Genomic DNA, 23,920 nt, shown 5'->3' on the forward strand with positions numbered 1-23,920 from the left:
AGTTTTTCTTTTAATCAATACATGAAAATAGTCCATGGGCTTATCTAGAGTTTGCATTATGAAACTGCATAATGATGCACAAATTCTTAAGTAGTGTTAAGTTCTTGTTTAGTTGCATATTTCAAATATCTGTTTGACGTGTGATTGCTTGTGATGGAATGTTTATTGCAGAAATGTAGCTAGAGCTCTGACAGGCGATTTCACAATCGGAGAAGCTTCTCAGAGTTGGTACTCTGCTTGTGTTGTGCTCAATTTTCCCTATTTTTTTTTTTTCTTGAAGACTGTGGGTTGCGTGTGATACTAAAGAAAGGCATATAACTTTACGAATTACTATTTCAGTTTCTACGAAGTGTTTTTCGTATAATTCTTTCCTAACCTTCATTTTTGGACTTCTGTCATGGCTATTCACCTCTAATTGAAAAGTGTTTTGACTTGTTCCAGAGTTTTAGGGAAGAATTTCTCTTTTTGTGGGGGGGTGGAGGAGATTTTTGCAGTGTTTCCAGACTGCTGGAAAAATTATGATGTTCTCACTCGTTCTTGGAAAGTTAGTCAATTAATTGTCTGCTCTCTGTTAAAAAATTAAGTACTTTTTTTGTCTTTGTCTCAGTTTGTCTAGCCTATGACTCCAGTCACTGTGTTTTTTTGTGGTCTAGATGGTATTACTAGTAATAAAAGGGTTTTTTTTTTCCTTTGATACAGCTTTTCGGAGAGGTTTTCTAAAGCATAGTTATTGAACTAATATAATTGCTAGAGACTGACTTGCCAAGGCTTAAGATAGAACTTGCCTTTTTATTATTTTGTAGCTTATTTTTTATATCTATAGTTAACACACAGTTTTGTTTGCAGTAAACATAATCTAGGTCAGGTGACAACAGGTACTATATGGCTGATGAGGTATTGTTGCTTTATAGAAAAATTAGTTGACTTTCCACTGATTTACTATGTTGCAAACTTTGCCGGTAGTGTTTTCTGGGGTTTTGTTGGGGTTTTTTGTGTTTTTTTTTTTTTAATTTTTCATAGCAGAGATAATGCTTTTCAGACAAAGGTATAGTGGGGAACCTAGAAGCAGCAATTTAAGCTATTGATCAGAGAACTTTTTTCTTATCATAATGTCTTAAGCTAAGAGATCTAAAGTTGCTTTGCATATTAAACAGCTTTTACAAGAGTGAATGCACTGTTATTTATGTTGTTTGTAATAATGTGTTATGTTTCTTCTTGTGAACATGTTGGTATCTTGCTAATTCCTGTCTTGTCCAACTACTAAAGCTTTCTGTGTGAAGTCTGGCTTTGTGGATACCTGCCTGGAAAAAATCTGAGAGGCAGACAGCAATTTCCCAAGCAGCAAATGTGGAGGGTGTTCTGTTTCCTTTCCTAAATACCACTGTTTCTTAATAGAGTTGTGCAGTTGCTTTCCTTCCATTGAAGTCTTTACCTGATTCCTTGCAGTCTGCTGCCCAAAGAAGCTTAAGACTTTTGAGCTGGGACTGGAACAGTTTCTTTATTCTTTCGTATCTCTGATCTGTCTGTCTTGTGTACCATTTTATTGAAGGGAAGTTACGTACCAGTATTTGCAACCACAGTGTTAATTTTTACCTATCTTACTTTTGCTTTCTAGTGAATGTTCCTTAGAGTGTTGACTCCCGTTGGTCTAGATTGGTAGTTTTAAGTGTGTGTGTTCAAAATGAAGATGTTAGGACTTCTAAACCAGAAGCGGTAGATCTGTATGTGCTGCCTGTGGTTGGATCTGTCCTCCCAGAATAACTAAGAAAGCTGTGGGGACCTCAGAGGACTTTGATGTAATTTACAAGTGAGATTTGGTGCCTTTTTTTAAAAAAACCCTTCTTAATTAGTTACTTTACATTTTAGGTGAGGGAACAGGAGTTGCCTTATATTTTTAGTGCATATGATAACTTTGAGAACTTGAAATGATGTGAGGTCACTTTTTTCCCCCCACGAGGTATTTCTGTGGATAGTGTTACCCTGCTCTGTGTCAGGCTGGCTGCTCATCTCCAGTTGCAGTTGTTACAGTAGCTGGGAACTCTAGACCTGTGAGGCACTTCTAATGCCAAGTGCTGAAGTTGCTGTGGTATGCTGCTTCCATGGTGATAAACATCAGTCAGTTCTTTAACTACCAGTACTCTCTCTTCTTTTAACGCTATTTAAATATATATGCTTTAAGTGTACTTGCGTTCAACACATTTAATAGAGTTTTATTGAAAAGGGCAGTTTTAAGCTGTATTTATGCTTTTATTTAAATATAATATAGCTTGATAAATCATTTAAACCTAAAGTACAGCATCTCTTTTCTTATTTTCTACACATGAAAATACAAGAATCTATGTAGCCCTCCAGACAGTTATACAACTGGTCTAGTCTTTTTTATGTAAGGTATTCTGTTGATGGCAGAATGAGCTGCATTTGGTATAGAAGCTTTGTAGTTTGTAAAACTTGCCCACTGAGCATATCAACCCATGCAAGTGAAACTTTTTTTAAGGAAAATAAGCTGCAAATATCCAGAGATCTCACTTGCTGCGAAATGAAATACTATAATTTGTCTGAATAGCAATCAGCTTTTGCTGCTGTTCCACATCTCCCTGAACTATTTTCAGTATCTATTTACATTATCTGTTGTATCTGTTTCTGCATAAATTTTACTGAAATTCTTGGTGATATTTTGGTCTATAGTCTCTACCTTCCTTGAATACACCGCTCTCTTATCTGATAGTTGTTCTTAAAGCTGTAATATTAAATGGAATTAATTCTAATGCTAAATTGAATTAATAAAACACTGATGTAATAAATTGAAGTTTGGATGTAAAGACTATTAACCACAATAAAATATCCTAGACTAGTGAGATCACTGTTGTGATACAGTGTTAGAAGCTTGAGTCTGGAGGGGAAGAAAAACCCTGCTGAAATACCTTGTGTGGAATGCATTGTCAGAGAATGTGAACTTGCCGTAATTTTAAGCATAAAATAGTGCCTTGAATAGATGTCATTCAGAACAGATCTATGGATCCAAGCTTCCTGCATCTAGTCAGTGGACAGAGAGGCGCTCTGGTGTAAAGGAACTGTGACTTGCCCTCAGTTTCAGCGGAAGCCTGAGGCTTGTAGGTTCTCTGAATTATATGTGTACTGTATACTGACAGTGCTCTTGCATGCTTACTGTCTATGAGTTGATTTCACAGATTTGCACTGCCTTTTATTTTAGCTTATTTTAGGAGATGTTTCAGGTAGCAAGATTCATTGCTGCAGTGGAAAACCAGCAACACCTGGAAAAAAATATGTGCCTGTGAAAGGTATACATTCAAGTAGTAATACTATCTGTAGACTTGTGCCTGAGGCTTCCTTCAGTGCTAATATGCATTTTAACATTATTGAGAGTTCTATGGGCTCTGTTGTTAGTGACAGTGTGTATTTTGGGGTGTGTGTGTATTGGTATATATTGATATTATAATTTACTGAGTCATGTAGTAAGTGTATATTCTAGGAATTTGTCAGCAAAAATGTTGAACCGTTGATGTTTGAACAGAATGCAAGTACATGTAACTACACAGAATGTGATATGGATGAAGTTTGCAACTACGCATGGAATAAAAGACTGAAATGAAAGCAATAATCCATACTGCTTTCAATAATCCTGCCTTGAGGTTTCAAGATCTCCTTATTAAGATTTTCAGTCTTTTATTGAGTTAAACTCTTAGCTCTCTACTGAGTTAAAAAAAATCACCTTTGGGAAGGGCTATGTATTTAACCTAAATTTGCAAAAGCTCTTTGAGTATTGCAAGATACTAAGAAGTAACGAGCTCTGTAGAATTGTATCATGCTGTCAACAAGAATGGGTGATGAATCAAGTACCTTGTACTCAGGCTCATATATCAGTTTGTAGACTTTGCCTAGTCTAACAATGTAATGAAAATTCTTCAGTGAAGTGTCTTAACTCTGTCTACATTGATGTGTCTGCTTTAAAGATGAAGTCCTAAATGGCAGTTTTCTGTTCTATGGACAGCAAAATAAATGAATGTGATTAATTTAAAACTAGGTAGAGGCATCTTTTGTGTACTTGATTGGAGATAGATAAATGTAGCACTATTGGCACTGGCCTGAAAGTTGGTTTTCAAACAGTGTTCTTGCCTGAAACTAGTGAGTTATATCGATCTATTTAGTACTTGCTTCTCAGGTAAACTTACACTTGCTCATTTAATTACCAAAAAAACCTAATGTATTAATGTTGGGCATCAGAGAAAAGTCCTGTGTATGTTTTTCTTTGCCAGTGAAGTGGCAGTAGGGTATTCCCCAGAACAGTAAGTATCAAAGGGGGGGTCCAAGGTTTTCTTGCGTCAGTCAATAGTGTCAAAAAAAGTCTGTTCTTGTCACAAAGGAGTAATGGTTGCTGTGGATCTGCAAGGCTGGAAAACATGATTCATGCAAAGCTAAGCCTTATAATGAGGTCTTCTTGTCACTTGCTCCACTGGTGGGGAGTTAAAGAATAATTCATTGTAGGAACTACCTTTATGCAAACCAAAAGCATAGCTTGGTGTTGTAGATGAAATTGTTTAGATTGGAAAGGACCTCTTTAGATCTAGTCCAACACCTTTGCTCAAGCAGGGTCAGCTAGAGCAGGCTGCCCCAGGCAGGACCATGTCCAGTCAGGCTTTGAATATCTCCACCTCTCTGGGCAACCTGCATTTGACAGCCTTCACAGTAAAAATGTATTCTTGTGCTCAGATGAAATCTCATGGTTTTAATTTGTGCCCATTACCTCTTATTCTGTCAGTAGACACCATTGAGAAGAGTCTAGCTTCATCTTCTTCATTCCCACCCATTTTATACACATGGGTAAGATTTGCCCCTTGAGCCTTCTCTTCCCCAGGCTGAACAGCCCCAGCTCCCTCAGCCTCATAGTATGAGAGATGCTCCAGTCCCTTAATCATCTTCATGGCCCTTTGATGAACTGGCTCCAGTATGCCCATGTCTGTCTTGTACTGGAGAGCCCAACACTGGACACAGCACTGCAGGTGTGGCCTCACCAGTGCTGAGTAGAGGGGAAGGATCACCTCCCTCAACCTGCTGGCAGTGCTTTGCCTAATGCAGACAAAGATGCTGTTAACTGCCTTTGCTCTGAGGGCACATTGCTGGCTCATGGTCATTTTGTTGTCTGTGAGGACCCAAGGTCCTTCTTGGCAGAGCTGCTTTCCAGCTGGTCAGCCGTTGCTGCAGCATGTACTGCTTGCCGGGGCTGTTCCTCTCCAGCTGCAGGATTTGGCATTTCATTTTTTTGAACTTCACGAGATTCTTCTCTGCCAATTTCTCCAGCCTCTCCAGGTCCCTTTGACAATTCAAAGATATGATAATTCAAATGATTTCAAAGAAACTTCTCATTTTTATTTTTTTAAATGATTGTGGTATTACTTTTCATGTATGTTTGAAAATAAGATATAATAACTAGCTTCTCACTTAGAGGACTTAAATAGGCTCAGTATTGGTGGTTGACTGCAGAGGTCACTTATGACAGGGTATTATGACAAATTATGATGAACACAAGAAAATCAAGATCCATCAGGTTTGTTGATTTAAAGTATGGAGGGAAGTTTTAGTACTACAGAAATAATTAGAAAATGGCTACAATACAAGGAATTAAAATATGGATAGTTAGAGTTGTAGACCATAAGACTCACTTTGGTCTCTCCAAAAAAGGAAAAGTACCAAAGACTTTAAATGGGTAACTGCCAGTTGATCCAAGGAATGCAAATTTTGTATGCTGGTAATACCCATTAAGGGTTTCTTTTAGTTCTTTGAATGCTAGATAAATAGTAAACAAGTGTCTCAATAATAAAGTTTCAGCTGAATTTAATACATCTTTATTTATCATGTGCTTCTGCTAGATGACATTACATCATAATGAAATGTGTATGAAGTAGAAAATTCTAAGATGCTGTAACTGTACCCTGATAATGTAGATAATATACTATATTTTTTACTTTTTATCACTTATGACTCCTGAGATAATATTTTGTTGAATTGAAGTTGCTTGATGGAGTATATTTTGAAATATCTTAACAGTAAATTTCACTATAAATTGTATTAATATTAATTCATACATCTGAATAAAAACAGCATTACATAATTGTAGTGAGTTTTGAGATTAATATAGTTACAGGGTGAGGCAGTCCATTGTAGTCATGGTAGGACTGACACTTTGATGCATTAAAACTTTGGAAATAGATATAGGCCAAAATGTGGGGAAAAAAAATGCAACTGATATGGGGTTGCTTAAGTCAAGCTGAAGAAAATCAGTACATTTTAAAGGAATCTAATGAAAAGAAGTTAGCATAACAGCCTGAGAAATTTGGTGCGAATAGATTGTGTAATTAATATGTACGTTAATGTTAACTTTTATGTTACTGCATTCTATATTTTTAGAAAAACTAAAGGGAAAGTAAAGGAAAAGGCTGTTGCAGAAATCTTTCTGCACATTTCTTCATAAAGAATCCTAGAGGAGTTTCCGTACTGGAATCCTTTTTGCCGTGTTCTTGCTGGAGGATCTCTGTCAAGCTAAAGCGGTAACAGAAAAGTTTTTTTGGACAAAATGACACAAACAGTAAGGTTGCTGAGACTGCTTGATATTTATCCATCTTTTTTGCACCCGATTGTGTCTCCTTAAGGCAGGAAGTGTGTGTATAAGCTTAGTGTTTATCTACATTAGTGCTTAAAACTGTTTTGACAACAGTAGTAAGGAAGGTGGTAAATAGCTTTTTTTTTTCCTATTGAAGAAAAAAATCTTGTGTGAAGAAAAAATCTTGTGATCTAAATTGGTGAATAATGGTTAATTAGTGATGATAGAGTAGTAAAAATTAAAGCTATCAACAGAACAAATTAATATTCATTGGTGCCTGGGTGATTAAAAGTCGTAGGTGAAATTGAGCACTGAATGTTGAGTGAGTGCATGGGAGAAAAACCTCTCATCTTGATGTGTTGTTGAATATTGAACTAGCTGTGATTTATAGTACCTAGTTTTGTGAAAGAATCAATTGAGTACACAGTGCCTATAAAAATTAACCAGATATTTCAGTTAACTTAAAATTTAATGCAGAACCGGAAACATTGTACTACATTGTGTACCTAGGTGTGCTCACAACTTAAATACTATTTGCAGTTTCCCCTGCTGATTCAAAAAGCATTTAGTAGAAATAAAAAAGCACCAGAGGATGGTGGTGGTGGGAATTGGAATAGGTTTCATACAAGGATGATTGGAAGAGAGATGACCAAGGGAGAAATGATGGAAGTGTGTAAACCTATGTCTTGGGGCAGGTGGATGAAGAGTCATTGTTTGTTTTGTGACTGAAGAATTGAAAGCTCAAAATGAGTTACACTTTCATATAACTAGTAGGTGGTAGAACTTGTGTCTGTATGATGCTGTAAATGCAAAAGATTAAAACATACACAGAAGATGTTTAGACAAAATCACCGAAGAAAATTCTGGCTAGAGCTGTTAACTGTGACAGTGCCATTTCTGGCTCACAAATACACAAGAGCAGTACTACTATGTGCTGGACTTGTTCATATCCTCTTCTCTAAACACCCTTATCATCATCTCCAGAGGCAGTATATGCGTCCAGCCTGACCTTTGATTTTACTCCATATAGCTATTCTTTTGAAATTTTTGGGTGTGGTGTATTAATGAACAAAATGAAAATGACAGAATATGTGGAAATGTTAGTTTTGTATGGAAGAAGTCTCTGCACATTGAAATGGCTCTCTAGTATGCCTTTTCTTAATTTCAGGATAAATTGAGGTAGTTTAAATAGATTATGAAGCTATTGATGATTTCATTAAATGAACGTGATATAGGAAAGACTATATCAGACCGTGAAACTGTTTGAGTAAAGAACTTCAGAAAGGAAGTTTTTCCCGTTTTTTTTAATCACCTCTGACATACTGTTAATGTGTAAGATTTAAGTTGTAGTCATATATTTGCTTTTATAAACCAAGTAATTTTAGTAATCTAACTTAACTATTAACATAAAAGGAAAATGTCTGTGTAGACCTTAAAGCTAAACAGGAAAATTGTTCTGTAATGACAGAATAAGGTAGAATTTAGCGTTAGCTGAAAATACCTCTAAACTACAATACGTGGTTCTAAGAAGTACGGAATGTGCTGTATTTAAGGAAGATACAAACTAAAAAATATGTTGAACTCATCCATCATAATCCATCACAAAAATGAGGCCTGCTTATTTTAATAAAGCATATTAAACTATTGGATATATGGCTGCCTATTAATGTCTTGGTGTCCTTCCTCTTTAAGAGGAGGAGGGTATGGCTTCTATAGGTCTTGAAGGAAAGGTGTTGCTTCCTTTCTGTATTAAGAAAAAAGATGGCATATTGAAAGATTGAGCAAGATGGTAACAAGAAAGCTGAGAGATGAGTTATCTCTGCAGCCATCAACAATAATGATTGTGTATCATTTCATTTGGCCTTTACCCTTTTTCTCTTAACCATTATTGCTAAAACTCTAGTATATTCCCGTCTTTGATCTGCACCACTTTTAACTGACATTGCCTTCCCGCTGTTGAGCTTGTGTGCTCCTCCTCCTTGTTTGTTCACCAGTGACACCACTTGAAATAGCCATGCTTCTGTGTTTCCCTTGGTACTGGGACAGCTTGCATCATTTGCAGGTTCTTCTGGTTTAGCTAATATAAGTGAAATGAAAAGGCTATTCCATGTTTTATGTTAAACACCAGGTATCCCAAATATTTTACTTTGATTATTCATGATTCTCTAAAATTACCTTAAACTTAGTCTTGTATTTGCAGTTCACTGTTAAAAGAATACCATGCTATTGTTTCTTCAGAAACTTACTTCAGTTAAAGAAAATAATGATTTTAAGAGTGAAGGATTTACAAGTCTCTTAATTATAGGGAAACCACTCCACCCCTACCTTTTTTTTTTTCAATGAAAGTTTTGAACTAGGATAGTTTATTCTCTGGATACTGTAGCAAAGGGGAGCTGATTCTTGAAGGAACCCTTTAAATAAGCAACTCTTGGCATGCAGCTTCCTTAGATGTTGTTTGCATGATTTCGAAGTGTGATATAAAATGAATGCAAGATCAATGGCTTGAATTTGTATTTCAAAGGGGTTTTTTGTTAAGTGTTTTACTTGAAAGAGTTCATATCTAAGATCTGAAAGGCAATGTTTCCATGGTGAATTCTGAATTAAACAGTATTGAAATTTGCTTTTGCCTGTTAAAAGTGAATATTATACTGTTATTCATCATTATTTTAAAGCTTTAAAAAAAACTCACAACAAAATACTGAACATGCCTGACAGACCAATGAAACCATGACACTTTCTGTACTTCTTGCTTTTTTTGCATAGACATACTTTTTCTTTCAAAATATTAAAATATGATACAAAAGTAAGATTCATGATAAAAATTTGTAAGTATTCCTGTTTGTCCTATATTGTTGTATTCAGTGTTTAAATTCTCCCCTCCGCTAAAGACTGAATTTTGGCTTTTGAAGCAAACCTTGAAATGAAGTAGGTAATTGCACTGCCCCAGAGCAAACCAGGATTTTGAGAATTTTATTATGTTTCTGCTTGATGTGTGGAAAAGTTTTCTGTGTTAACTGTGACCCTGGACAAGTTGATTGACTCAACAGATTTGAGGGCTTAAGGTCAGAGTGGACCCCGAACTTCGGCAATTCATCCCCATCACTCGTCTGCTTCTAAAAATCCCTGGATGTGACCTACGGCCTCATAGGTGTTCTTTGCTTCCTGCTTCTCACAGCAGTAGCTGTGCACTCTGTACTGCTGTATAAGCAGCTATCTGTTGAATTTACCAAAGAATTGAAATTCTTTAGTGGATTTCCTGGATATTTGCTTCAGAAAGGTGTCTTTTAGTAGGTTACAAAGTACTTCTTGTGAAGTTGTGCTTACCCTGCATAGCTTTATTTCTACACCTGAGTCCAAGTTGTTGGCCTATTACTGTCTTATTTGTATTACTGACCCATTAAATGTTTTTTCGTTGTCATTTGCTTTCCTTTCTCATCATCAGTGTAAGTCCAAAAAGGTGATCATTATTTAAGTGCTATGAAAATACTGTGATGCTTTTCTTGATTCTTGTAATTTTTATTTTTACTTTTCTTAGTTCAAACTAAGCTGTTGTATGGAGAGGGAACTTAAAACAGGAATGCTTTTATGAAATGAACAAATTGAATAACATCCAGCCTTTAAAGTAATTCTGATTATCCTTGTAGTTTTACTTCCTTACCCTGTTTTCAAATTATAGCATGATTTTACTGTATATTCTCATTATATCTGAAGTAAATAATTTCTATGTCACTTCAAAAGTGAGGACTGCAAGCCCAGAAATAATTTTGATTTTGATATAATTTGATGTTTTTAATAGTTTAAAATGTCCTATAGACTGAGGGGAGGAAAAATAGGTTTGAATATGAAGTGAGGAATCAAAGACCAGTGTTCTTAATCTAGATTAACTATGTTCTTTAACATATATTCCTGGAAAATAAACTCTCAGAAAGCTTATATTCTAGCTTTTCTTCAGACCTAGTTGCTTAATGGATGTAGTGGTCAGAGATTGATGGATCAACTTTCAGTCCTGTTATTGTATAGTTTTATAAAAGCTGAAAACGGTCAAATTAGGTCCAATCAGATTTGAACTGATCAGATCAAAGATACGTTTGGTCTAGTATTTCTCTCCCAAAAGGTCAATAACAGCATGGACATGTAGTTATGAATTGAACAAGTAAATAGTAGTACTTCCATGGCGTGCTTTGTTGACATCCATCAATAGGTATTTTATGACCTTCTCTGTTTTTGCAGTTGCTATATAAACATTACCTAGTTGAGAAAGAAGACTCTCTAATGCTATTTGATTCTTTGTGATATAATTCCCTAGGATACGTGATCATTTTTCATTTGATACCGTTATCTGTGGTTTTCAACCAAAATATACCTGGTTTAGTTTTTGTCTGAGAAGATGCAATCCACTGAAGAATTATGTATATCTGTTGTAAAATTTAGACTTAAAGTTTAAGTCAGGAAGTTTATGGCACTTAACAAGACCTTAAAACTATCTTCTTTGTTGTTGTATTTTTCTGGGTTTTTCTGGTGTTTTTTGATTTGGTTTTGTTCTTACAGGTGTATTCTGTTGTAGTAATGCCAGATGGGCTTGTGGCCGTTCATTCCTAGATTTAAGTTAGAATATATAAAGCCAATATCTTGTTCATGAAAATTCCCCCTGAATTCAGTGAATAAAATGTGGGGGTTGACTCTTGGAATTAAATGACCATCATTGTCCTGTTTTGCCAGTTGCCACCTAAGTGCCTACTGTATGATATGTTGTGACTTTTTAACATTATTGAACTTCATTAGAAATGCTATTTGTTCTTTTCATATTTGAAAAAAAGTATTTTTTTTCATTTAAATGTGGAGTTAATTCATAGAAGTATATTTGTTTTGGGGTGGATGGAAATTAAGTTTTGAAGTGTCCAATGGAAGTGGAGGAGGAGCTGATGTTTCATGTAACTGCTGAGTCGTTAAATAAATGTGAATGATTTCGTTTGTATGGAAAATTTATAGGGATGACTGTTTTTATCTTGTCTCTTCAGTTAGAAGCATGTGTAAATATTTTTCCAAACACTTAATTTTGCTTGTTGGGTTTTTTTTCCAGGATGGATTAGATGCTTTGGTATATGACTTGGATTTTCCTGCCTTAAGAAAAAACAAAAACATTGATAACTTCTTAAACAGGTGTAAGTATTTAATGTTTCAGTTACTAAATAACAATAGACTGTAAATACCAGCAAAAATAAAAAATAAAAGTGGTTCTAGCTCTTTGAAAGGCAACTAGGGATTTGGGGTGCATAAAGTTTTTGGGTGCAAGTTGTTTAAAAAGTCTGATTATTTATTTCCCAGTGAGAACTGACAGCTACCTACACAAATCTAATCCCCAGCAATTGCATGTCTGTGTTTGTTGCCACTGTAAATGACATTGTTTTCAGTGGCACAAAGCCTTTTAAGAGAAAGGCCTATTATCTTTCTTCTTAGCAACCCTCTGGATTCCTATAACTTGCTTTGTAATTTCATGTACTAATATATCACAAGCAATTAACAGTAAAATGACATGTATAAAATGTCAAGAAATCATATTAAAAATTTGTTCACTGACAGACTGGAGCATGTGTTTTGTAGACCCATTTTTTCAGTATAAAAGGCCTCTTTTCAAGATCCCATGAAATTCTTGTACTGCATAGCTGCTGTATTTACTTGTAAATGCAGCTGATGTGTCTGCAGAATTCTTCTCTGTATTTAGCCTATGTTTTTCCACTGCCAGATTTCCTGCAGATTCTGCTCTGTAATGATATTTTAAATTAATAAAGTTGATTTTTTTCTAATAAAAGTCATAGTTCCATAATTCTCATAAATTAAAAAAACCAAACAAAAAAGGCATTTAAGAGTGATGTCTTTTCTAAAGGCTGCCAAAGTGATAAATTTTGGAAATCATGGAAGAGGTGTTTGCAGATTCAAGACATGCTTCTGCCTGTGGACTGAATGGGCAAGCCTTGAAATTAATTTAATGTTATTAGATTTTTACAGGCTTAAGCGTCTCAATTAAATGTTGTAATAAGTGGCTTTTGTGGCAAATATAAAATAATTTGACTAAAATAATTTTTGTCTTTGCTTCATTTAAATTTATGGTTTTGTTTCTGTTTCCAAGGTGGTGTTAAATAGTTTACTTGGTGCAACTGTAAGCAATGACAGTGAATTTGTGGGATGTATTTTATATTATTCCCTGTTTGTGGGAATATGTTAGTCCACTAGATCTAGTTGGTGGCTTATGTGCAAGTAAGCTGGTTGTTGAAAGGCCTAAGTCCAAATGTTTTGTTTAACTTTTCACAGTTCAAGCTATATTTGATACCATACACTGTGTAATATGCACATTTTGTATACTCAGTTATTGACAGACAAGGTGTGGTGAACCTCTTGGAGAAAAGAGAAGTTGTATTAGGCAAAGGAAATACTCATTGTAAGAGATAACTTGAATGTAGTTTCTGTAAATAGTGAAATCATTAGTGAGTCTCAGCTTCACTTTTGCAGTTGGGGCTGAGCAAAGGAAAAGAAAACTTACATTTGCAGTCTGATAATGAATATCTTGTAGGTATGAATTATATACTGTGTAAGATGTGACCTGAAGTAATATGAAGGTGGAGAACAGACTGTATTATTTCACCTCAAACTGCCTTTAGAACAGTAGTCTTGCTGTGTGTGTTGAGATACGAAAGCAAGCTGTGGATGTGTGAGTAGTGGCCTTAGAGGGAACTGTGAGGTCTGGTTTGTCTTGAATTTCTATTTTTAAAAAAAAAGACATGTAGGAAGATTTTCATGTTTATTTTAGTTCTAATAGAAAACTGCTTAAAATATGTTTTTGCAGTATTAGCTGTCCAAATAGTTTGCACCATTATTCTAGAACTTTAAAAATAAACGTAGAGATTGCCAATAAAATGGGGGTTTACTTACCTTATTTTATAGACTGATTGCTCTGTGATCCAGTCCTTATCCCCTCTTATTTTTCTCTGCTTTACACTGTATATTTGTGGACCCTCCAAAACCAGCTTGTACTGCTGAAGGTTGAGGGTTATTTTTGCAAATGTAGAACCTTATTTATTATCAGCTATATAGAATTAAAGGAATAAAGGAATCGGTATTCAAGGTGGTTGAGTACCCTGCTTTTCAGCAGGGACTAGGTTTATTTCAAGAGAGCATGTAAGCTTATAATCAAACTTCAGGGCAAGCGGTCTTTTGCCGTGGGAGCTATCCCACCTGTTCACACAGGGTAAGCTGGCTGGGTCCTCCACTGTTAGTGAGAGATGAGGAACTGCCTATTTAAATATGTTGCAGCCTAATAAACCTTGTTTAACAGATCTTAGTATACAGAGGTCAAATTTTTAACACTTGTTACTGTAACATACTGCCTGAAGATAATCAAGTGTTAGTAGGTCTCTCAAGCAGTAAATTGCAATTTGCAGCTGCTCACAAGTCTGGTTTACATTATTCAAAAATCCATAGTTTAGATTGTTCTTCAGATGTATTTTCCTTAATTCTGTTTTGGCCACAGGTGAGGCTTGTGATTGAAAATCCTCTAAAGCATTCAGATTATGCCTAGCTTTCTTTTGCACTGTTGTCAAGATTTTTTTCATTCAGAAGTGGTGGATCTCCTGTTGTGAGATTACTAGGCAGTAAGTTAACAATAACTAGAAAATTGTTGTCATGAGAAAGGCTGCATTTTAGTTTTGTGCAGTCTTACTTATCCTCCACTACAGGTCAGTTTTCACCAGGGCAAATAAGGCAATGCATTATTTCTCAGAATTACTGAATACTTTGATCTTTGTGTGAAATAACTTGTCAGAATTTACAATTTTAGTATAATTTATTTAAATCACCTAATGGTATGCTGCATTGTAAAGGGATGGCTCTACATTAGACAGTAAAGTCACAGAGTATGTATTCAAACAAAGCCAAATTTGTTCCTTTTGTGGGAATAAAATCTTACTGAATTTTAATTGTATGTATGCTGCTTTTGTTTTAGATAATGGCCAGAGTAGGTAGAAAACTCATGGTAATTTTCTGTTGTCTGCCTCATTTTTTTTAAAACATGAACTTTAAAAATTACATTTCTCCTCCTTTTTTCTCCCTGTCCTTACTGCTTTGTAAACTTTGCTTTTAGGCCTAGAATATTATTTTTGAAAAAAAATAAATTATGCAAAAATATTTTAATTAGAAGCATATCTGTTTTGGATGTTCCTTGCCTTTAGAAATACTGAAGCATGAAGCTTTTCCATGTAATCTCATGCCAGTGTTGACCCACATGGATTAAAATAGACTGTTTTAATCTTTGACCAAATTTGGAATTAGAATATCTGCCCACTGGGAGTTTGTAAATTATTGTAGTTTATAGAATGACAGGTTTATATAAATAATTGCCATGATTCCCACTGCATGTTTTAAACTGAAATCTACTTTTTTGATTATTAGGAATAATAAAAGTGCAGAAAAGTGAAAGCTCACTCTTTTAAAAATAGATTCTTCAAGTTTCTTGTATGCGTACTTTATGATATTTTCTCAGCTCTGTTGCATATTTATCCAGAAGTAATCTTTTTATACTGATCAACTTACAATCATGCTGGATATGACATGTTTGCATAGGGTTTTTTTGCAGGTGGTTATTTTAAAGAAATTCCCAAATTAACATCTCTGGTAATTTGATTGCACGGTAGAGTTATTGCGTTATGTTTGTCAGGTTTTGGTTACTATGGTAATGAGAATGAGGTCATGCATTCTGCAGAGGTTTCCAATAGGAAGGTAGGTTCAAAAGGATGTCCCTTCTTTAAGCAGCACATCTTCCAATAAGTATGAAAAAATGAAATGGGATGAATGGGTTTTATTGATTGTATATAAAACATGAATTTTGTTTTACATAGATAAAGACACGGTAAATAAAATGAGAGATCTGCGCATGAAAGCTGAAGATTATGAAGTAGTGAAGGTGATCGGTAGAGGGGCATTTGGAGAGGTTCAGCTGGTAAGTGATGTTTCTGTTCGTACATTAGAATGTATTCTGTAGTATTTGCTTGTGTGGCTATTTCTGAATACAGTGTTCGGAAGATGCAGTCTTATAATACTATAAGCCTTTAGCTCAGTGAAATTTTGTTTCTTTCTATCCCGTGGAAATGTTTGAGACCTGTCATATTTGAGTGCTGTCAAAGTATGCAAGTACTTGTTTTGCATTGTAGTCATGCTTATCTTTTAAAATAAAACCGAATGCGTATTCCTTGTAATCAAGGAAATTAGCCTTTGCCGCTGTATGCGTGGACACTTGAACAAATGTTCAGGACCAGAAGAATTCCTGCCAGTTCAGGGGCCACACCAGATTTCTGTGGTCATAGTTCTCACAGATGAAAGATGTAATATGTTGTTTGTGATAGATTAGCAACCAGGCTTGTACATGCTGCTTTATTAAATGGAGAACTGGTGGGAGAAACTAGAAATATGGCAGCAAGTATACATGTCTGCTGATGAACTCTGGAAAATGTTTATAGCTTTAACTTTGTGGTATTTAACTGATGCCAGTATTTATTCTTTTAAAGACACATACCTGCACATTATAAAGCAACTGCTACACCTATGGACTTCTATATTGAATAGTTCTAGCAAGTGTTTTAAGAGCAGTGTATATACTGTCAGATAATGCAATGTAATTATTCTGTACACCTACAGTATATAATTCCTTATAAAAATGTGAAAAGTCTTATAAAACTTGTCGAATACTGATTTGGGTAAAGTAATATATTCGGTGGTGCTCTTCATATGTTAATGTGGCAAACTAATGTGTTCTGTATGTCACATTTGTCTTCATAGGTAAGGCATAAATCCTCAAGGAGAGTGTACGCTATGAAGCTTCTGAGCAAATTTGAGATGATAAAAAGATCAGATTCTGCATTCTTCTGGGAAGAAAGGGATATTATGGCCTTTGCTAACAGTCCCTGGGTTGTTCAGGTAAAGTGAAATTCTTTCAAAAATATTGACATTATAGAATAGTTTCGTTACAACACTGTGTGACTTGGAATTACACGTTTTCACTTTTAGCTTTTCAAAGTCCCTTTTTGGTTGTTTTGGTCTGTTAGAGAACTACATTATTAACATTAAGAATGCTATACACAACAAATAGCAGGTATCGCACTTGATTCAAAACTGCATTTTGTCATAACATATACAAGATAAGTCTTCTGTTTATTGTTAAAACTTTGCCAGATACATACTGGTGAGCCTGCGCTGTAGTAGTTGTTTGCGGCATCCAGCATACCAGAAGGGTGTGCTTAAGACACAGCTTCTGTATATTCTGATTTGTGTGTGTATATTTGACTGCAAATTACACCGGCTCTGGTTATTTTTTCCTCATTTCAGTGTTATCACTGACAATTTTTTGGGAAGCATTGCTGCCTTTGAAGTTATAAGGAGTGTGCCTGAAGCAATCATCATGCATTGTGCGTGCAGATGTTAACTTGTTCATTTAAACTGTTCTTACCTTTAAGCATGTAATTCTTTTGCTAGGTTAGAATTTAAGAAAATCATTCAAGATTTACCTGGGTCAAATAGGTAACTACATTACTATCTGTCTGGGAGTGATTGTCCAGAATAGTACTTGTGTGATTTCCAGAAAGTTTTAAGTTAAGAAACTTAAATCTGCTTGCACTGCTCATGTTGAACAGAGCATCGACAACTGTAAGGGAAATATTTTTACTTAATTGTTTAAAATATAGTTTCACTTTCTATACAGTAAATACATTGACAATAGAGTAATGTTTAGTGATAACAGAAATAGAATTGGGCAGATGTTTGTAATACAGTAGTTTCATGTTTACCTATTTGTCAACTAGCATCCCAGTGCGTAAAGAAGCATTTTGTCCTCTTATACAATGAGCATTCTTTGAAATGATCTCAAAATTTATTGCACCAAATTCACTGATCTTAATTTGTAACCAGGACTCTACTCCTTCCATTGTAATACAAAAAGATGGAATATCTGGCTGAAATCTACTCTAGAGATTAATTCCTTTTTAGGAGGGCTGCTGGATGATGCAAAGTTGCTGCAGTAGTTACAGCAATTCTGTTACTCTGTAAATCAGTTTGCGCAGAAATTCCTTTGATTTCCAACAAGTGAAAGATCAAAGATAACTGGAACACTCAGTGACTTGTTTTTTGTTTATTTGTTTTTTACAGTTATTTTATGCATTCCAAGATGACCGTTACCTTTACATGGTGATGGAATACATGCCTGGTGGGGACCTCGTGAATTTAATGAGCAACTATGATGTTCCGGAGAAATGGGCAAGATTTTATACTGCTGAAGTTGTACTTGCATTAGATGCAATTCACTCAATGGGTTTTATACACAGGTGAAAAAGAAAAAAGTGTTGCTACATAGTGTTGTTTTATTCCTGGTGTTGCCAGAATGACTTCAGTAACTGTTTAGGCAGTTTTAAAATTTATGATGTCACTTCCTCGTTATTATTTCATAATTACTCCATCTTGCAACTTCAGAGGTTCTTACCATCAGAAACTACAGGTCTTAGGTGATACAGTCAAAGTAAAGGTTTTCAGCAGGCTGATGTTCCTCAGTTTGGGGAGAAATAAAATGGTCCCACTTTACCAAGAAGATACAATAACTAAAGTGGTATGAACATGTTGGCCCCAAAGTGGTTCTTTTCTTTTGATTAGAAAAAGCTGGTTTGGGAATTTGATAGCAGTAGTATCCACTGTTAGGAATTAATTCTCTGCTCTGCATTTGAAGCCTCAGTGACCAATTAAACAAGAATCTGTGAACAACGTGAGGAAAATCTCCCAGCCACATGTTTTCTTGTTATAGGCAAGATGGAAAATTGAGTTGCAAAGCAAAGGGACTTCGCTTAGTTTCATATTATGTAGTTGCCCTGAAGTGAAATGTAGTCAGTTCTCAGGTTGAGAAGTTTTCTTTTTGATAATTGAACTTTTATCTGTTGTTAGCTTTTAATTGTATTAACTAGGAGTAGAAGAATAATTTTTTCAACAGAAAATACAGGAGTAGTTTAGGAAGACATAGTATATAAATTCTCAATTTGTAATTAGGCCAGAAGATCAGTGTTAACACGTAAGCTTTTTCAAAAAAGCAAAGTAAAACTACTAATCATTTGCTTGAGTAGGATCTAGAGCATCATTAATTATGTAGCTGTGCTATGTCTAATGAATAAATTATCTGACTGAACGAACCATTTATACATGTGTACTGCAAGCTTTAGAAAGCAGGCATGGGAAGTTGCCAGCAGCACAGCGAGTTGTTTCTTTTTTTTTTTTTTCCTGAAAACTTAGATTATTTTGACACGAGCAGATTTTTTAAAATTTATTTTCCCCTGGACTTAGTCTGTTGAAATCTGAGTGAAAGGAAACCGATGAAAATGTGGGCCCACTGCTTAATGGATCGGGGACGTAGTGACAAAGGACATGGAAACTGCTGAGGCTGCTGCCTTTGCCTTCATTGATAAGGTCTACTTTCAGGCCTCTTGGGTCCCTGTGCCTAGTGGCATAGGTTGGGAGAGTCAAGTGTTACTGTGGCAGAGGAAGATTAAGCTGAGTGCCAGTTATGCAGACTGGACATACACACATCTAAGGCACCAGGTGGTATGTACCAGGAGTTGTGAGGGAGCTGGCCAGTATCCTTATGATACTGCTCTGTCACCTTTGAAAGGCTGCGGTAATTGTGAGATTCTTGGTGACTGGAAAGAAGCAAATGGCACACCCATCTTGCCCCAATAAGGGCAAGGAGGGCAGGATCAGGGGAACTGCAGGCTGGTCAGACTAAGGGCAGTCTTCGGGAATCTTACAGAGTAAGTTCTCAGGAAACCATTTCTAAGCACAAGGATGGGAAGGTGGTTTGGAACAGCCTGCATGGATTTACCAAGGGTAAAACATGCCTTATCAACCCAGTTGCCTTCTGTGAGATGATCGGCTCCCCTGATGGCGGGGAGAGCAGCGTGTGTTGTTTGTCTTGACTTTGGCAAGGTTTTTGATGTAGCCAGATTGGAATGATACAGTTTGAATAGGTAGAACAAGGGGTTGTGCTCAGTAGTACAGTGTCCAGCCAACAGTCAGCTACTGGTGGTTCCTCAGAGGGTTGACACTGGGGTCAGCACTATGTTTTCATTCACAACATGGACAGTGTTCAGATGAGAGAGAAAGCATCAGTCATCAGCTGCCCAGCAGGACTTTATAGAAAAGGTGGAGCCAGACTTGAAGTTGCACACTGAAGAGATGAAAGGTGATGGATGACACAAGTTGCAGCAAGGGAATATCTAACTACTCATTAGGAAATACTTTTTCACTATGAGGGCATTCAAACAGTGGAAGAGAGTTCTAGAGAGGTTGTGGAATCTCCATCCTTGAAAAAAATCCAAACTTGACTGTATTTGACCCTGAGGAACCTAATATAACTTCAGAGATGAATCTAACTTTGTTAGCTGTACTTTGACCAGGCAGTTAACTAGGGGTCTTACAAAAATTCCTCCCAACCAAAACTATTCTGTGAGTATACTATTACATTTCCGCTGCACTTTATTTGACTGTTGTGGCCAGAGTTCTACTTTGAGGTCCCAGAAATATACTTTCTCCTGAAATTCATGTCATGCTTTCTTGATAATTGTTTCCTACTATTATTCTGCTTCAGTATATTTAATAACACTAGATGTGCTGAGCTTTACCAGTTACTTTGTGAAAACTTCTTTTCTATAAAGGAAGTACTTTGTAGAAAAGGGCATAAGGCAGTACTCCTTTTGAGCCGTGGAAAAATATCTGTTCATGTTAATATAATTCTGAAAATGACATCCATTTGTTCCCTTAAAATAGAAGTGGTACAGAGAAGAAGCTGTGTTTTCAAGGTCTGTTTGAGATAGCTAACTCAGAACCACAATGTTGGGTTTTTTCTGTAGCCAGATCCTAGCAGAGGGGTACTTCAACCAGTGAGTGTTTTTTAGCTCTGGGGCTCCCAGCATAAGACAGACATGGACCTGTTGGAGCAACTCCAGAGGAAGGCCACAAAGATGATCAGGGGGCAGGAGCACCTCCCCTGTGAGGACAGGCTGAGAGAGTTCGGGTGGTTCAGCCTAGAGAAGAAAAGGCTCTGAGGAGACCTTAGAGCAGCCTTCCAGTACGTAAAGGAGGCCTACAAGAAAGCTGTAGAGGGACTTTTTACAAGGGCATGTAATCATAGGATGAGGGGTAGTGGCTTTAAACTGAAAGAGGGTAGATTTAGATTAGGTATAAGGAAAAAATTCTTTACCATGAGGGTGGCGAGACACTGGAACAGGTTGCCCAGAGAAGCTGTGGATGCCCCCTCCCTGGCAGTGTTCAAGGCCAGGTTGGACGGGGCTTTGAGCAACCTGGTCTAGTGGAAGGTGTCCTGCCCATGGCAGGGGGGTTGGAACTAGAGGATCTTTAAGGTCCTTTCCAACACAAACCATTCTAGGATTCTATCATAACTTGAGGTTCAAGATTAATGTGCAATTTGTTAAATTTGGTGACTTAAGTCCATATTCCCACATACACTATAATTTTTTAAAATATTGTGGTTCAGCAGTCTGTGTTGGACATGATACTTAGAGAAATCAGAAAAAAAATGGAGGAAATAGTGGTGCTTCCATGTTGGTGTTTTTCCTTGCAATATTGCATCTGAAAAATAGTTGACTTTTATTCTTTTCATAAGTTAAGTTGATTTATTTTTAAAAAAATGTATTTTTCTTCTTTCAGAGATGTGAAGCCTGATAATATGCTGCTAGATAAAGCTGGTCATTTAAAACTAGCAGATTTTGGTACTTGTATGAAGATGAACAAGGTAAACATGTTTTTAATTTTGCTTTTTTCTTCGTGAAAGGAAGACATAGTTAAGTGAAAAGAAAATATACTGAAAACTATTTAGCTAGATGAGAAGAGTTGAAAGTTCTACTCTGTTCCCGTTACTATTCTTTATGCGTCGTATTCAATGACAATATAGAATGTGGAAATGGTTCTTGAAGTAGGGACTGTATCAACTTCTATACCGTTTCCTAAAGAAGCTTTCCTAAGTCCAGTCTTCAGTTGTTTCTAGATCCTCTGGATTATTTCTTTAAGTCTTTGGTTACAAAAAGTTAATGCAAAGAAGAGAGATTATTTTTACATAGTGTGTCAGTAATGGAAGAATCAAAACTGATGTACCAGTTGCTGAATCCCAATTGTACTTTTGCTAACATAGCAAAGAGCAAATGGGAAGGAAACAGGTTAAAGAATGTCATAGGATCACTTATTTTGTTAAAATATATCCAGAGGACACTAAAAAAAATATTTTGCAACAGTATGTCATGTACTGTGAGGCACTTCTGTTCCATATACAAAACTGGTTTGTGTCAGCTTGCACATATATATGAGGAAAACAACATGAAATACATGGTACTTAATAGAGTCTGTGTAATATGTACATTGTGTTCTCAACATATTGCAGGAGCTTTGAATAAATCACTGTATTTAGCTGCTTTGCCATAAATAAAAGGCACCAATGAAAACCAAGTGCACATTATGTGTACAAATTCAAGGAGTTACCTCAAGTCACAAACAGTGCACTTGAGTGGAATAGCTGACACAGAACTTGGCTTTATTTTGACTTAATGCAGATTTATCCTTGACTGTGTTCCTAACAATGAGGAATTTTGAAATACAGAGAAATATTATCCTAGTGTTTAAGCTGTAAGTGCCAAAAAAGAAAAGAAAAACTGTTACAGAACTTTGCTGTGTGTTAGCATTACTGAAGTAAGCTTGTGTCAACACCACCTTAGATTTTGTGCTGTTCTAAAGGCTAGCTGAGAAGACTAGGCTCAAGACTAGGGTACCTCTGGTCTTTCAAAAGAGAAAGGTTACTCTATAGGAGAGAAACTGCTCAGCATAGGAGCATAATTTAGTTGCATTCTGGATTTGCTGCATATGCAACACTGGTTTTATATTTGTTGCATAAAAATATATAACTACATAAATATAAGTGTTTCTACTGACCCACTTCTAGGAACGGCATGGGATTATTTCAGAAGTGCTTGAATGGCACTGGAAAGGGGTGTGTGGTTGCAGCTTCAGCTTTCTGCATGCCAGCTCCAGCGTGACTGATCTCTGTTCTGCCAGTTCTTTTTCAGGAGTGTGAGGAACGTCAAATGTTCTTCTCACCTGTTACTTTTAGAAGTCTGTCTACTTAAAGGCCTTGTCTACATTTAGTCTTCCTGACGTTAAGTGTATTGGGTTGGAGGCAGAAAACTTGCACTTTGGCGGATCCTGTCAGCAAAATTCCTGATGTTGACCCATTTATGCTAACAGAGGAGCTTTCCCTGTTCATGGTACATCCTGTCAAGTATATGACACATTCATATTGGCAGGAGCAGGAGAGGCTGTGCAGTGTTTACAGGGCCTAGATGCAATTCTGACAACTTCTTGGGTATTAACTGAGGCTTTTAAAGTAACTTTCACTGTTTGTCAACTCTGGTGCTTTGTTCTGGATTTAGCAGTTTTGAATTTTAAAATGTTAAAATACCCATTCAAAAAAGAATGTTTGAAAGTTGATGTTGATCTGTTGATGTTGCTTAGGCTGCATAAACTCTTGGAAATGGCTTGCAATTTTGGATCTTACACTTGGGCCTGGCTGTTTTCCTCCTCTTTGTAGGAAGGTATGGTACGATGTGATACGGCTGTGGGAACACCAGACTATATCTCTCCTGAAGTATTGAAGTCTCAGGGTGGTGATGGTTACTATGGGCGAGAATGTGACTGGTGGTCAGTTGGAGTCTTTTTGTATGAGATGCTTGTAGGTGAGTAGTAGGATAATCAGAACTGACTACACTACTTACTAGCCTCCATGTTAAAATCACTGTTTAACACTTTAATTTATTACTCTTCTGACATAAACTGTGGTTTACTGATTCTGATACTTACAGAGTATGTTTTAGAAATATTCTGGCATGGTTATCAAATGTTTGTCCTTGCCTCTTGTCCACTTAGTTGCTTACATTGTTGCATATGTCATTCAAGTATTATAAATCAAATCTACAATACTTATTATCTGCTTTTTAATTTTTACATTGCTGCTTTTTCAGGTGATACACCTTTTTATGCAGATTCTTTGGTTGGAACATACAGTAAGATTATGAACCATAAGAACTCTCTTACTTTCCCTGATGACAATGAGATTTCTAAAGAGGCAAAAAACCTTATTTGTGCTTTTTTAACAGATAGGTAAGATTTAAGAGAATTTCTTCTCACGTTGAAAGAACATATATGTATATATTTGTTTTGTGTGGG

At 36.1% G+C, this 23,920-nt stretch overlaps 1 protein-coding gene across 2 annotated transcripts in view; it reads left to right on the forward strand.

Moving 5' to 3' along the window:
• Positions 1-23,920, forward strand: part of ROCK1 (Rho associated coiled-coil containing protein kinase 1) — a 93,350-nt gene that overhangs the window by 18,855 nt on the left and 50,575 nt on the right. For both annotated transcript variants that reach the window (XR_012622878.1, XM_074821089.1), the window contains exons 2-8: positions 11,697-11,778; positions 15,505-15,605; positions 16,442-16,579; positions 17,804-17,979; positions 21,359-21,443; positions 23,286-23,430; positions 23,716-23,854. Coding sequence is in view for 1 of the 2 variants with exons in the window: in XM_074821089.1 (XP_074677190.1) it covers positions 11,697-11,778; positions 15,505-15,605; positions 16,442-16,579; positions 17,804-17,979; positions 21,359-21,443; positions 23,286-23,430; positions 23,716-23,854 (866 nt within the window). In the remaining variant the exon portion in view is untranslated. The remainder of the gene's footprint in view (positions 1-11,696; positions 11,779-15,504; positions 15,606-16,441; positions 16,580-17,803; positions 17,980-21,358; positions 21,444-23,285; positions 23,431-23,715; positions 23,855-23,920) is intronic.

This window comes from Strix aluco, chromosome 1 (genome assembly GCF_031877795.1).
Source record: "Strix aluco isolate bStrAlu1 chromosome 1, bStrAlu1.hap1, whole genome shotgun sequence".
Lineage (NCBI taxonomy): Eukaryota > Metazoa > Chordata > Aves > Strigiformes > Strigidae > Strix > Strix aluco.